The following is a 15,048-nucleotide window of genomic DNA, read 5'->3' on the forward strand; positions in this document are numbered from 1 at the left end:
TTGTCCATCATTTCTTAGTGGTCCTATATCTACTCTCACCTCTCTTTTATTCATTATATACTTGAAACTTTTTGTATCCTCTGATATTATTTGTGAGCCTACTTTCATACTTCATCTTTTCCCTACTTATGTCTAGGTTACCTTTTGTAAAATTTTTTAAACTTCCCAATCCTCTTTCCACTAATTTTTGCTTCCTTGTATTTTCTTTCAAGTTGGCTTCGACTTCACTAGTCAGCCACAGTTGTGACATTTTTCTATTAGAATATTTCCTTTTTTTGTAGGTATTTATCTTGCACCTTCACCATCTATTGCTGCTCTGCCAAGTATAGCCCCCTTCCAATCCCACTGTAATTGCCTTTACTCCACTGAAATACCGACACATCCGATCTTTCCCTTTCTCATCTTCCAAGGGATTTGCATTCACTTCAGCCACCCTTTTCTGTTTCACAATGTTTTTATATTTTGTGCTCATTTACTTTCATCATCTGTCTTATTTGTTTGCTCTCAAAGCTTTCACCAATCTTCCAATGTCTCACTTCTCTCAGCCTCTGAATGTACGAGCTTTTAACTTGATGCCTTCATTTATTTCTTTTGTTATCCAAGGCTGGCTATCCCCAACCTTTCAAGCACTGAAAAAACTCATTTCCCACAGTTCTCCAACAGTCCCACCCATAGCAGTTTCCTCGCTCAATTCACTGCTAAATAATTTTCTCAATAATAGAAGTCCAAAAACCTGCAATGCAGTTCACATCTCAACATTTGCTACAAGGTTTAAGTGAATAAATATTTTCTCTGCCTCATCCTGTTACCTATGTGCACTTTAGTGACCTGTCTGAGAAAGTACACCACCAAACCCAGCTAGATCGAACTGCTGCTGGTCACAGCAGGAACAAAACAACATGACTGTTCAGTACTTTGTGCTGAAAGATACCAATCATATTCCAGCGAGGCATTTTCCTCATTGCTGCTCTGGGAAGAATGACCAGGGTGGGATCGGTTCAACAGCAGCCTCTGTGGTAAAGGCTGGATTGGGAAAGTGAAGTCCTTGGGCTGGTACTTCAGAGATGAGGCAGGTTACAATTGTACACCTCCGAACATTAAACTGATTGAAATAGTTTTTCTGCTTATTTGTTACCAGAAGCATTATTCCTTGATCCCTTCTCTCATTACCCATCTAGATCTAGCTTTTAAACTCTGGATTTACTCCATCTCCACCTATCTGGGGAAGCACAAGTCTAACGACACTAACACAATGTTCACAACATTTAAACTGCACACCAAGGCCAGAAGGATGAAGTAATAGTTGGAGCACTTTTTTTTAATTTGCATCACAAATCACACCCAAATACAAAGTCCAAAATGCCAGAATTTAGTCTGAAGTCACACAAAAAACAAACAAGCAAGTACTTTACATCACAGGGAGAACATGACTCATGCCTTTCCCAGAAGGTCTTGTGTTTGGAGCACCAATGGAACATTCAAATGTCAAGTGCAAATATAAAATGGTGAAGCTCCAATGTTAAGTTTACAATAATAACAACATTTATTCAGTCTGCTGCTAAGGAAATGAAGTGAGCTACAGGTTTATCCCAATAGAAGGCTGGAGATTCCACCAGGAGGGACTTTCTTGGACTTAAATTGTTCAGGTTGAGCAGGTGCTACTGGGCTGGACACAGATTCTTCTTTCTTTCCCTGGACCTCCATTTGGTTTTCAGTTGCAGCTGGAGGAGAAAAAAAGACTTAGCATAACAGTTTCACTTGAAAAATTACTTTAAATTTTTTATTTTACAAATTTAATCGAGGTATTAAATACGGCAGTGCAAAATTAGGGCAATGCATAACACTGAGGAAGGACAACGCTGAAAGCAATTGCTAAATAGCAGTTCTGTACAGAAATTAAACAAATAGCTTCCACAATACATCCATTTAAAGCTGCAATTTGATCATCATTCTTTGGTTTCATTGGCACAGAGATGAGATGATGGTACATCACAGGGACAGGGTAACACAGGCAGGATGCTGACAGAATGAACTTGCTGCTACCAGGAAATGCATGGATGTTCAAGGGGACATTTACCACTGAACAACTTGACTAGATTTCTAGTTTCTTTCTCTTTTTCTCAAAGTTGGCCTTTCTCCAATTTAGAATCTCTTTTGAGACAAGGTTTTTTACCCAGAGAATGGTTGGTGCCATCAACAGCAGTGGGAGGCAAGAGCAATAATAGGATCTTTTAAGAGACTATTAGATTGATAAATGTAACTGATGAAAATGGAGGGTAGGCAGTTTTTAAAAAGAGTGGGTTATTGTCAGCATAAACACTATGATTTCTATGTAAATCTGGAAGATACCAAATTAAATTGAATAGATCAGAGCATACGGAATCATTCATGATCTGGGTTTAGGATAAATGTGCTCTGATTAAGGAGGGAGGGTTTCCTTGTCCTATCACACAAGATAGGACAAGGAAGTTCACGATAACGTAAGTGTTTAGGACAGAGCATCTACTAATAATGAGATACACACACTCATTTGCAGTGAGATTCTTGTTGCAACCACACAGGTACCTTTTGTAAAAAAAAAAATAACTAGAGACTAATACATTAAATTAATCCAGTATAAAAAGAAATAAATAGAAAATATAAATATTCAGTTAGTGCAAGAAAAAGTTCAGTAAGTGAAATAGTGCAATGGAGCAGAGAGGTCCTTTTGTGTTGCCAGAGTAGTTTATGGTTATGATAGTAAATTGAGGTTCGAGAACCTGACAGCTTTAGGAAACAAAAAAAAAAACGGTTCTGAATCCAGAGGTTCAGGTCTGCCCGAAGGCAGCAGTGAGAAGAGGTTGCGACCAGGATGACAGATGTCCTTTGGGAGGCTAGCTGCCTTATAGGTCTTTAATGGATGGGAGGTCGAAGCCAGTGTTTTCCACCTTGTGCAGAAGTAGTAGAGTTCAAGGTTAAATTTAAGAGACTTCATGAATAGGAATACAGAATATTTCTATATCAAAAAGATTAAACAGTGCTGCTGGCCAGAGATCAGAATTTCTCAAACGTGAAACATGCTGGTAGAACAAGTCATGAGGAAGGTAAATGCTATGACACACAAATAGGGAAACCTCACTACAACTGCACAGGCTGTGTGAAACCACACCTGAGGTCTTGTGTGACACAAGGTTGCAGATCCTGAGGTTGTGCGCAATAGACAAATGTGTTGGGATAAAAATCAGCAGGTCATGCAACATCCATAGGAATTGAAGGGTAACCAGAGTTTCTGGCCTGGTCCCATCATCAAGGTATCTTGAGGTGCTGTGTCCAGTTTTAGCCCATTTGAAACTATATAATCAGCAGACAGGCTGTGATAGAACAGTAAGAACTAGTTACACCATGAACAGTGCTGATTATTACCATACAAGATTGCCAGGACTGGGGAATGCCCCAAACATGAGGAGATGTTTTAATAAGCCTACAAAACAGATGCCTACTCAAGGCAATCAGGGTTTTTTTTTTAAAAACCTGATCGATAAATCTTCATCCCCAGTTGCTAATGTAAGGAAATTAAGATTTGAGACAGTAGAGGAAAATAATTCACCCAAAATGGTGGTGGGTATGGCTGGCTTGAATTCACAATGCCCCCCATATTTATAAAGCACAGCAGATAAGCATCTGAATTGATATAACAAACAGAAATGTGGACTGAGCTGTGAGAATAACCCAGAGACATTTTCACTGGAATGGATATGGCAGAATGGTGAGCATCTGACCTGCACATTTCTACGATTCTATGTAACCAAGTAATCAGAACAATTCACAACAGAACACTCGATCATTTGGACTCTTGGAAGCCACATAAAACATTACATATTTGCAATCAAATAAATTTGTATTTTCAAAATGTCTTGATAAATTCTGCTTAATGATTTGTGAACAAGGTCAAGTCAGAAAGCAATCGTTTTATACATATTGACAAAGAAAATGCTCTCCAAGCATTAGTTCTAGTCACATTTTTTCAAACAAGTCGGACTGAAATTTCAAATATATTTACATTTTTCTCAGACAAATCCAATTGAGAGTAGGTGTAATTACAAGATCTGGCAAGATGGAAAAATTAATAAACAGAAAATAAGCATGTTTAGCAGCCAAAAATATCGTTCAAGTTTATTATCATCCATTTGCACAAGCACACCCAATGAAACAATGTTCTCTGGTCCTCGGTGCAAAAACACGCACACACATATCCAGATACAACACACAGACAAATGATACATGTGCAGTACGTAGATACATATATAAAATTAAAAAGGGATTGTATGAGCAGTTCATTTCAGACATTCAGCAGTCTCACTGCCTGTGGGAAGAGCTGTCTCTTAGCCTGGTGGTTCTGGTTCTGATACTCCTGTATCTCTTTACCGGCAGGAGAATCTGAAAGATGCTGTGTACAGGGTGGTAGGGATCTCCAATGGTTTTGCGATTCCTCATCAAAAAATGATCCATGTCGATCACATCGATGGCATGGGGGGGGGGGGAAAGGAGGGAAAGAAGTAGTCCCCAATGATCCTCTTTGCCACTCTTATGGCACTGTAGATTGACCTGCAATCCAATGCTCTACAGCAACAACTGAACAATACTGTGATGCAGCTGACAAGGATGCTCTACAGAAAGCTGACAGATGGTGGCCAGTAGTTTTGCCCGCCTTAGACTTCTCAGGAAGTGCAGTCGCTGTTGCGCCTTCCTGACAAATGAGATGTTGTGTGACTGGTTTAGGTCACTGTTTAAGTAGAGTCCAAGAAATTTGGCGCTCGCTACTGTCTTTACTACTGAGCTATTAAGGTGTAGTAGAGGATGGTCAACCATCTAAAGTGTACAATCATCTCCTTGGTCTTGTCCACATTGAGGCTTAGGTTGTTATTCTTGCACTATTCCACAAGATTTTCTGTCGGGCCAGTCTGCAGATGAGGCCAATTATGTTGTGTCAACTGAAACTTGATGACTCTGTTGGAGCTGGATCTGGCGTTTCAGTCGTGGGTCAGGAGCGGGCTGAGCACTTACCCCTGCGGTGCACAAGTGCTTAGTGTGAGTGCCCAAATTTGTGCTGCCGACCCAGACACACTGTGATCTTTCCATTAGGAAGTCCAGGATCCAGTTACAAAGGGGGTGGTGAGTCCCATCAAGGACGGCTTCTCCACCAGCCTCTGGGGAATGATTGTATTCAATGTCAAAGTCAATGAACAGCAGGCTGGTGTGTGAGGCAGCATTCTCCAGGTGGATCAGGACAGTGGAAAGATAAGGCTATAGATGATATATTATGGCAGCCAAGTTTATGCAACATTTCTGAAAAATGGAATGTGTGAGGCACATCACGAGAGACTTGTTAGGGAAACATTCTACATAAGGGCCAACAAGACAATTGCAGCTTGCAATGACCCAAGTGCAGCTCCCTGATTATTTATATTCCACATTTCATTTACATGGTAACTGATCTTACAAACACCGCTGTGTTAAGATCACGATCAACTGGACTGCCTTCTGTAGAAAACCAAAATGCTATTGACATACTTGGCGATTTAAACTTTTATAACCATTGGAAATAGACTGCTACTGCTCATGGCAGAATCTGCTATCCGAAATATTTGGCCAAAAATACAAGTATAGGAATAAAGACAAAGGACTTGGGTAAGAGATATGTATGTTATCAAGAGACAACTCAAAACTTAGTATGCACCATTTAATTGGTGAACAATGTTGCACTCAAGCTCAATTCAGAACATTACACAATATGCATTATCTATTTGCATTGGCAACACGAGGGGTTGCAGACTGCACCGGATGAAACCATTAGAGGGGGTGACACCAAAATAACTACCTATAAAAATTTTTGTGCAGTTTCAGCAGAAATTTTTTTTTAATAAAACTATCCCTGTCGTTAGTTGTAACAACAAAAACCTTTCTCGTAAGCCCAGCTTGCATGTATCAATATACCTACAAGGCTAAAACTCTACGCTAATATACTTTTTGAACCTTCTAATGCGCTCCGGTCAGAGCTGTCATTATGACCCAATTACAACGAGGCTTTGAATCACGTGGTTTCATCTGCGCGCGCTGTTGTTTTCATTGCTGCCGGTGTTTTTCTAGCCGCTGATTTTGTCAAATTTTCTGGTTTTTTAGCTACAATCTTATGGTAATTAGTATTTGTGAACCTTTTTTGAGAATTAAAAAGTAATTAAAGGAAAAGGCTAAAAAAAGGGTTTTTGCTCCATTACTAATAATGTTGTAATTCGATGTAGAAAGTATTTACAAAACAATTTTGTTGTTAGTATTCATATAATCTAAGAAATATTACATTTAAGCTATTTACAACTATATCACATATTATCGTTTATCTCACTACTATGGCCATTACATTCAGTGAAATATGGGAATTATGATTTACGAGAAACATTAGTGCAAAAAACATTAAGGATTCTGTATGGTCTGGTGCGGGAGGAAGTCCATGGTGTGGGGGTGTGGTGACACCATGAGTAACCTCACTGGGTGACACCCACCCTAGTGATGCGACTGCCCATCTGAGAGTAACCCAATTTGTTACTTCAAACTCTTTTTTAATTGCTGGTATTATAGAGTTCCATAGCCATCTTTTGAAAATTTGCAAAATGGCATTAATTGATAGAGATTATCAAGAGTTTGTTGACTATTGTGGAAATCGTGCATGTTAATTTCAATAACAAAATCTATCCTGGTATGAAATAGATGGGTACCCATCATAGTGAGAATGGAGAAAATTTAAAAAGAAACCGGTCAAGAGTTAGCTGCAGATATTTTGGCAGCTCTGTTGTGATGGAATATCATATTTCACTACTATACATGGTTTTGGTTCCCCGAAGAATTACTGTGTTTCAGAATTATTGTGATTAAGAGTTTTGAAAGTTGAAACAAAGGTGGCAGTATTTTAACTGCCTTATTTTTTTTGTAGAGCAATGGTCTGCTCCAAGCTAACACCCACACACAATGTGAAGGAAAAGTAGTTTGGCCTGACAAAATTCCAAATTCATCATGTTCACTGCATTTTAAGCAAAGAAGAAATTGTGGGGAATGTAGACAAAAAAAAATGAATTGCAAAGTATTGGGCAAATTGAAGTAGAAGTGGTCATTATTCTTCCAGGTTTTGGGCATTACTGGAAGAGATGAAGACATTATGAAGGTTTAGTGATGCACTGTTTCAGGATGGTAATTTCTTGGGGTCCTAAAAGATAAAGTCACCTGTACAAATTCCTTGAAAGAAAGGGAGGGGAAAAAGACCTAGAAAATCCAGAATAGATGACCTGGTCACTAGAATACAACAAATAACAAATCAGATGAGATGATACAACCGGCATTTACAAACTGGGGCTGCTCGGGACCTGTGTATCTTACCCAGGCAGCAGGTCCCTGGAGTCGCTTACACACTGGACCCTAAATTGCCCAGTTGAACAGCAACCAGTAATTCAAGTGTGTTCCCGCCCTTCGGTGATACGGTAAGTGTGGCGAAAGGCATTTGCATAGATGAACGGACTGGCCAGTCCAAACCTACCTGACCTTCCCTTGGCTCCTCCCTGGATTTCCCAATAAAGGCTGGCATGCCCGGACTTGCCTCCTCTTGCTCCTGTACCAGGAACCTGGCCAAGTAGTGGATCAGTAATGCTCAGGATTTTGGTAATTAAAGCCGTTTAATCATTCCATCACGTCAACATGATTATTGTGTGCACCACGCACTCACCCTGTAACTGGAGGCCCCACGCGTTAGCCTCCAAAAAGGGCAGGTGCGGAATCGGGGCAGAGAGGAAAGAGGGTGCTGTTAGAGCCGGGACAAGCGTGGAATCGGAATGCTGTTGGGGGTTGGGGGGGGTAACAGAGTGGGCTGGCGTAGAATGGAGTTGGGGCAGGAGCAATGCCCATCCTTCTTACCCATAATCCCCCCACATGGCTGGATCCGTTCCAGCGGCACAGAGGATTATGGGTAAGGAAAACAGCCATTGCACGCAAACACTGTCGTCATTTTCTACCCGGGCAGCCATCAATTGCTTACAAATTGACCACCAGCGTGGTATTGGAGCTTTTATTGGATAACTATTCAAGAGTAAAAGGGAAAAATGGTGGAAGAGTACTAAAATTGAATTGTACAATGCTTAATGAGGTTTGAATTTTGTTTTAAGATGGTGGTTTATGTGACTAATATGATGATAGATGTGAAGTTATTTGATATTTGGTGAAGGTTTATCTCTATAGAGAAAGTTTTTTTTTCATCTTTTTTTCCATGCTACAATATTTTTTTAAAGAATTGATTATTGTTTAAGAATTTTTGATAATGTTACTAACTTTTTATATTAAGTTTGAGTTAAATATATGTTTCATCTTAACTCCGTTTGTTAAATATATGCATTTAAGTTTGATTTAAATGTTTTTTAAGTCTGATATCTTAGTATTAATTACTTTGCTTTTTGTTAGTATTTTAATCGGTTATGTTTTTGTTTTTTTTTGTAAGTGGGTTTTTCTTTTTTTCACATATATTATTAACTTTATTAATTCTTCACTCTTTATTTTTGGGGGAAAGGGGGGTTGGACTAATTTGAGTTGAGTTATTAATGTGTAATAATTATTGGGGAGGGTATAGTTTATTTAGATTACTGATACTGTATTGTAACTTTATTATTTTATTCTTAATTTTTTTTATGTAATCCTATATGTTATTCATGTTATAAAATCTTAAATAAAGTTTAAAAAAAAAATTGACCACCAGCAGCTACATGGTCCATGTACACTGGTCAGTAATCCACCTCTGAGGTCGTTTGCCTACCTGAAAAGTTCTTTAAAATTCTACCCACTAATTGGCAGGTTAAACACATTTGTAAACCCTTAGTGATAGGTGGAGATGCAGAGTGTGGAGGAAACAGGCTGCAGAAAGATTTAGACAATTTGGGGGAAATGGGCAGAGAAGTCACAAATGAAATATGTTGGAAAGTGTATGGTCGTGCACTTTGGTAGCAGAAATCAACAGGCAGACTTTTTTTTAAATAAATAGGAGAAAATTGAAAATTCCTAGATGCAAAATGACTTAGGAGTCCTCATGCAGGATAACCTGAAGGTAAACTTGGGGTTGAGTTGGTGGAGAAGGCAGATGCAATGTTGGCATTCATTCCAAGGGAATAGAATACAAGATTAGAGATGTGATGTTGAGGCTTTATAAAGGCACTGGTGAGACAGCAAGTATTGTGAGCAGTTTTAGGCTTCTCACTTACGAAAGTATGAGCTGATATTAGAGATGATTCACAAGAATCCAGGAAACATTCTTGTGAACATTCAACAGCTCTTGGCCTGTCCCTGCTGGAATTTAGGAGAATGTGGGGCGGGGGGTGGAAAATCTCACTGAAACATTTTGAATGTTGAATGGCATGAACAGAGTAGATGTAGAAAGGTTCTTTCCCATAGTGGGAGTGTCTAGGACAGTGGTTTTCAAACTGCCCCCCTAAACTCACATTCCACCTTAGGCAATCCTTATGCCATAAGTGCACTGTGATTAGTAAGGGATTGCTTAAAGTGGGATGTGTGTGGGACCCAATTGTTACTGAAATATTTTGCTTGAGAAAAATTGTCATTTGTGGTCGACGACTCTTCTGGGCAGTGCGGTGCGTCGTGAGTTCAGGAGCTGCTTGAGCTGCGGGGGAACCAGAAAGCCGGCAGGCTGGGAAGGTTGGCATGCTGTCGATGGGTATCCAGACCCGCAGCCGCACTGGAAAAGGAGTTACTGCTTCAGAAGAGAGCTCAGCATTATTGGCATTAACACAGGAAGAATATATGAGGGCTGGGACCAGAGAAAGCAAGGCCTCAAAGGGGGAGTGATGGAACCTGGACTGGAATCTGTGTTTAAAATATTGGAAGGGATTGCTCATCAAATGGAAAACATGTCAATGCAGATGTCTACTCAGATAAACCAAGGATTTATGGAAGTGAAAACTAAAATGAACAGGATGTGTGAAGAGATTACCTTTATGAAGAAAGTTATGACTGTAGTTAAAAGTGATGTTAGTAGATGTATAAAAACAGTGGACACTGTACAGGATAATTTAAAAAATATTGAAGAAGCCTTTTTTTGAATGTAAGAACCAAGTGGAGCATAATAGAGAAAAAATGGAAAAAGTGGAGGATTCTTTCGTGGATTGGGGGATTCAGAAGGAATTATTGAAGAAGATTAATTCATCAGAGAATCAAGGTCGAAGAAATAATGTAAAAATAGTAGGTCTTCCAGAAGATATGGAAGGTTCAGATCCGGTAAAGTTTTTTTAAGAAATGGATCCCTGAGGTACTAGGCAATGAATTTTTTCCGGATGGTTTGGAGCTAGACTGGGCACATAGAGCACTGAGGAAGAATCAGTTTCCAGGTCAACCACCACAAGCAGTTTTGGTTCGCTGTTTGAAATATCAGGATCGAAAAATGATACTGCGAATTGCGGTGCAGAAGGCGTGGCAAAATCAGACTCCAATGATGGTTCAAAATAACAGTGTTTTTCTATGCTGATCTGAGTTAAGAAACTATTAGAAGATGCTGAGAATTTAATTCAGCTAAAGAGGTATTGTGGCGAAAGGGTTATAAATTTGCTTTCCGTTATCCGGCTGTATTGAAATTTTTTTCATTGGGAATTTTCAATCCCAATTCTTTGAAAATGAACATGATGCATTAATTTTTGCTAATTCATTGCCAGATTTGCGAGGAAATGGACGGTCGTCATCACTGTAACCTAAAAGGAGGGTAAATGGAAATGGGAAACACGGAAAGAATGGAAAATTGAAATGACGCAAAGTCTTCTTGATATTGAGGACCCGGAACAATCATTGGGACTGGAATCATTGTCATCTGCCACTAGTGGGTTTTACCACACCCAGATTTTTAGTAGTTTGTTAGTAGTTTCTTTCTATTTATTTGACTTTTTGGAATTTTTTTTATATGGGGGAGGGTTTATAATATTAAGGGAATTAGAAAGGGGAGCAATATTTTATAGTAGTGTGATATATTATTAGATTGAAGTAATGTCTAATTTGAACTTTGCAACTTTTAACGTCCAGGGTTTGAATAATCCAATAAACGAGTTTTGGCCTATATAAAAATAAAGTTGAAATAGCTTTTTTGCAAGAAATGCACTTGACTGAAAAAGAACATTTGAAATTGAAGAGAGAGTGGGTTGGTCATGTGTTTTCTTCTCTTAATTCGAAGGCAAGGGGTGTAGCAATTTTAATTCATAAGAAATTACCGTTTGAATTGAAATCAGTTGAAGGAAATGGTTTTGATGGTGAAAGGGTTTTGATGGTGAATGGTAAAATTTTTGCTGAATCATGGACTTTATTAAATATTTACGCACCTAATGTAGACGATGAATGGTTCATGTCTGAGGCTTTTTTACGTTTAAATCAGGCCAATGACAATATTTTGAATGGGGGAGATTTTATTGGATAGATCTCCGAAAAGTATAAGGAAATCAAAGGTGGCAGTACAAATAGGAGCCTTGATGAAAGATTTTAATTTGGTTGATGTTTGGAGGAGAGTAAATCCTACAGAGAAAGACTTTTCTTTCCATTCATCTAGACATGATTCATTTTCTAGACTAGATTTTTTTTTGGTATCGGCACACTTGCAAGGTAGAGTACTACAGGCTGAATATAAAAGTCGGGTTATATTGGATCATTCTATGTTGTTTTTCTCCTGTGTAAGTCCAGAAGTGGTACAATCATCTTATAGATGGAGGTTTAACACAATGTTACTGAGGAAACCAGAGTTTATTACTTTTGTTAAGGAACAGATGACTTTGGTTTTGGCTGAGAATGTTAATTCAGTACGTAGTAATTTTGTATTGTGGGACGCTTTGAAAGCATATTTGCGAGGGGAAATTATTAGTTATACTACGAAAGTTAAAAAAAACAATGTGGCGGAAAGTTTGACATTGGAGAAACAAATTATTGAGTTGGAAAAGGAATTTCAGAAAGATGTTACAGAAGATAAAAAAGCTCCTTTAACAAAGTTGAAATTACAAACTTATCAGTATGAGCATTTAATTTACCGATCTACGCAACGTTATTATGCATTGGGTGAGAGAGCTCATAAGGTATTAGCATGGCAATTAAAAACAGAACAGACATCACAAACTATTAATGCTGTTGAAAAGAATTCAACAGTTACCCATAAACCTCAGGAAATTAATGACCGGCTTTATTAATTTTACCAAAAATTTTACACTTCCGAGAGAAAGCAGGACGTTGGTTCTATTGAATATTATTTATCTAAATTAGAATTACCTGTTTTAGGGGAGGAGGAGGTTAAAGAATTGGAAACTCCATTTACAGATTTTGAGATTAAAGAAGCTATACAGGAGATGCCGAATGGAAAGTCACCAGGGGATGACGGATTTTCAGCTGAATTCTATAAAGTATTCTATGAAGATTTATCCTCTGTATTTGGAGATATATTGCAGCAAGTAACTGAGGATCAGTTGTCACCAGAATCTTGTTTGTGCCATAATTACTGTGATTCCAAAGAAAGATAGGGACCCATTGAAAGTATCTTTGTATAGGCCTATTCCTTAATTAAATGTAGATTATAAAATTATAGCAAAAATGTTAGCGAATAGGCTTGCTAAATACTTACCTCAGTTGATACATATAGATCAAACAGGTTTTATAAAATAGAAATGCATCTGATAATTTCCTTAGATTGGTAACATCAGTCAATGCATTTAGACAGCAACCCAACTGGATGCAGAAAAAGCTTTTCATCGGGTTGAGTGGAATTTTTTATTTAAGGTGTTAGAGAAGTTTAATTTTGGCACTTTTTTATTGGTTGGGTTAAGGCTCTTTCTACAAATCCAATTGCTAGGGTGATGACAAATGGTCAAATTTCTTTACCATTTAAATTAATGCGATCGACCCGAAAAGGTTGTCCATTTTCACCAGCCTTATTTGTATTGGCTATTGAACCGTTAGGTCAGACAATACGACAGAATGATAAGATTAAAGGGATGAGAATTGCGGATGATGAATATAAGATTAATTTATTTGCAGATGATGTGTTGGTATATTTGACAGAAACGGAGCAGTCTTTGAAATATTTACAAGATAGTTTGTTGAAATTTGGAGAGTTATCTGGATATAAAGTAAATTGGGATAAGAGTAAAATATTGTCAGCTGGGGAATGGGGAAGGAGATTATTCAGAATATAAAAATATTATAAAATTAAAATGGTCAGATAGAATTAAATATTTGGGAGTAATAGTAAATGCAGATTATTAATCTTTATATAAATTATGTTCCTTTATTAAAAGGATTAAAATGGATTTGATTAAATGGAAAGATCTGCCATTAACATTAATTGGTTGAGTAAATTGCATTAAAATGAATATTTTTCCTCTAATCCAATATTTGTTTCAGTCGATACCATGTTTACTTCCAAAGGGTTTTTATCAGGATCTGAATAGAGCGGTGCGGGAGTTTTCATGGAAGGGAAAATTAGCACGAGTAGCCTTGCATAAACTTGCATGGAAATATGAATTAGGTGGATTGCAGTTACCTCATTTTCAAAATTATGATGAAGCAGCTCAGTTGAAATTTGTTAGTATATTGATGGATATGGACCAACCTCTGAGTTGGGCGAAGGTGGAAATGGCTTTATATTTAAGTGGAATGTGAACTTATTACGGGAACGTAATATGCCGGTATTAAAACATCTATTAAGGATATGGGTTAAAAGAAATATGGTCTTAGGATCAAAGGGTAAACTATCAATCTAAACCCCATTATATCATAATCAGCTTATTCCACTTTCAATGTTCAATAATCATTTAAAGAGATGGAATTTTAAGGGTATAAAGATAGTTTTGAAGAAGGCCAGTTTCTTTCTTTTAATCAATTGAGGGAGAAATTTGATACATCTGTAAATTCTTTATCAACTTAGAGCTTTGATAAAAGATAATTATGGTAAAGAATTGAATTTACCCATGGTGATGAAATTTGAATCTTTGATTTCCTCTGTACCAAAGGTTATATTTCAGATATGTATCAATTGTTACAGGAAAGTATGGATAAAGAGGAATGGGAGAAATCTAGGACTAAATGGGAAAGTGATTTAACATAATTTTCCTTAAGATAATTGGAAAGTTGTGTGTCACGATCATGTAACTAAAGTGACGAATGTGCGATATCAAAAAATTATAACTTTTTTTTTTACATCAGTTATATTTGACTCCAGAGAAACTGAAAAAATATGGGCTTAATGATTCGATTCTTGTTTTAGATGTGGATTATGTACGGAACTTTTTTTACATGCCGTTTGGTCTTGTATTAAAGTACAACCATTTTAGGAAGGAATTAGACTGGTTTTAGAAAAATTATTTAAAATTAAATTACCATTAGACCCATTGATTTTTTTTATTGGGCTATATGTTTTCTTTGAATGGATTGGGGTTGGATAAATTTCAAATTGCATTTGTACGTTTAGTGTTGTCTTTAGCACGAAAATCTGTAGCTAGTTCTTGGAAAGATAATGTGAAGATTAATATAGTATGTTGGCAAAATGAGTTGAGAAATTGTAGTATTATGGAACAAATTACATGCAACTTGTATGATTATTCATTTTTTGTTAAAATGTGGTCTCCTTATTTGGAGTATATGAACTTAGAAATACTTTAAAATACTGTATATATTCTATGTTTTCTTTTTATATTTGGTTCCCCTTAAGGGAGCTGGCTTTAGGGGTGGGAGGGTGGGCGGGGTTATTGTTTTTTTTATATAAAAATTGTGGGTTTTTTTCTGTTATGCTTGATTGTAAGTTGTTTCAAAATCTTTTAAATAAAAGTTTTTAAAAAAAAAAAATTGTCATTGGCCCATTTCCTTTGGAGTTTTGAAACTGTACACATAACAAGTCAATTAAGTACGATTAAAACAGTGGTTTTCAAACTTTTTCTTTCCACTCACATACCACCTTAAGCAATTCCTTACTGATCATAGAGTGATTGCTTAAGGTGGAATGCAAGTTTTGGG

The 15,048-nt window shown here is 37.3% G+C and overlaps 1 protein-coding gene across 3 annotated transcripts in view; it reads right to left on the minus strand.

The window, feature by feature from the left end:
- Window positions 1-1,519: 1,519 nt before the first annotated feature.
- Window positions 1,520-15,048, minus strand: part of LOC138759250 (jupiter microtubule associated homolog 2-like) — a 66,324-nt gene continuing 52,795 nt past the window's right edge. For 2 of the 3 annotated variants that reach the window (XM_069929368.1, XM_069929367.1), the window contains exon 5: window positions 1,520-1,721. In XM_069929368.1, the coding sequence (XP_069785469.1) occupies window positions 1,585-1,721 (137 nt within the window). In that variant the 3' untranslated portion in view covers window positions 1,520-1,584. The remainder of the gene's footprint in view (window positions 1,722-15,048) is intronic. The other variant, XM_069929369.1, reaches the window with a different exon arrangement.

The sequence above is a fragment of the Narcine bancroftii genome, chromosome 3, assembly GCF_036971445.1.
Source record: "Narcine bancroftii isolate sNarBan1 chromosome 3, sNarBan1.hap1, whole genome shotgun sequence".
In the NCBI taxonomy this organism is placed as follows: domain Eukaryota; kingdom Metazoa; phylum Chordata; class Chondrichthyes; order Torpediniformes; family Narcinidae; genus Narcine; species Narcine bancroftii.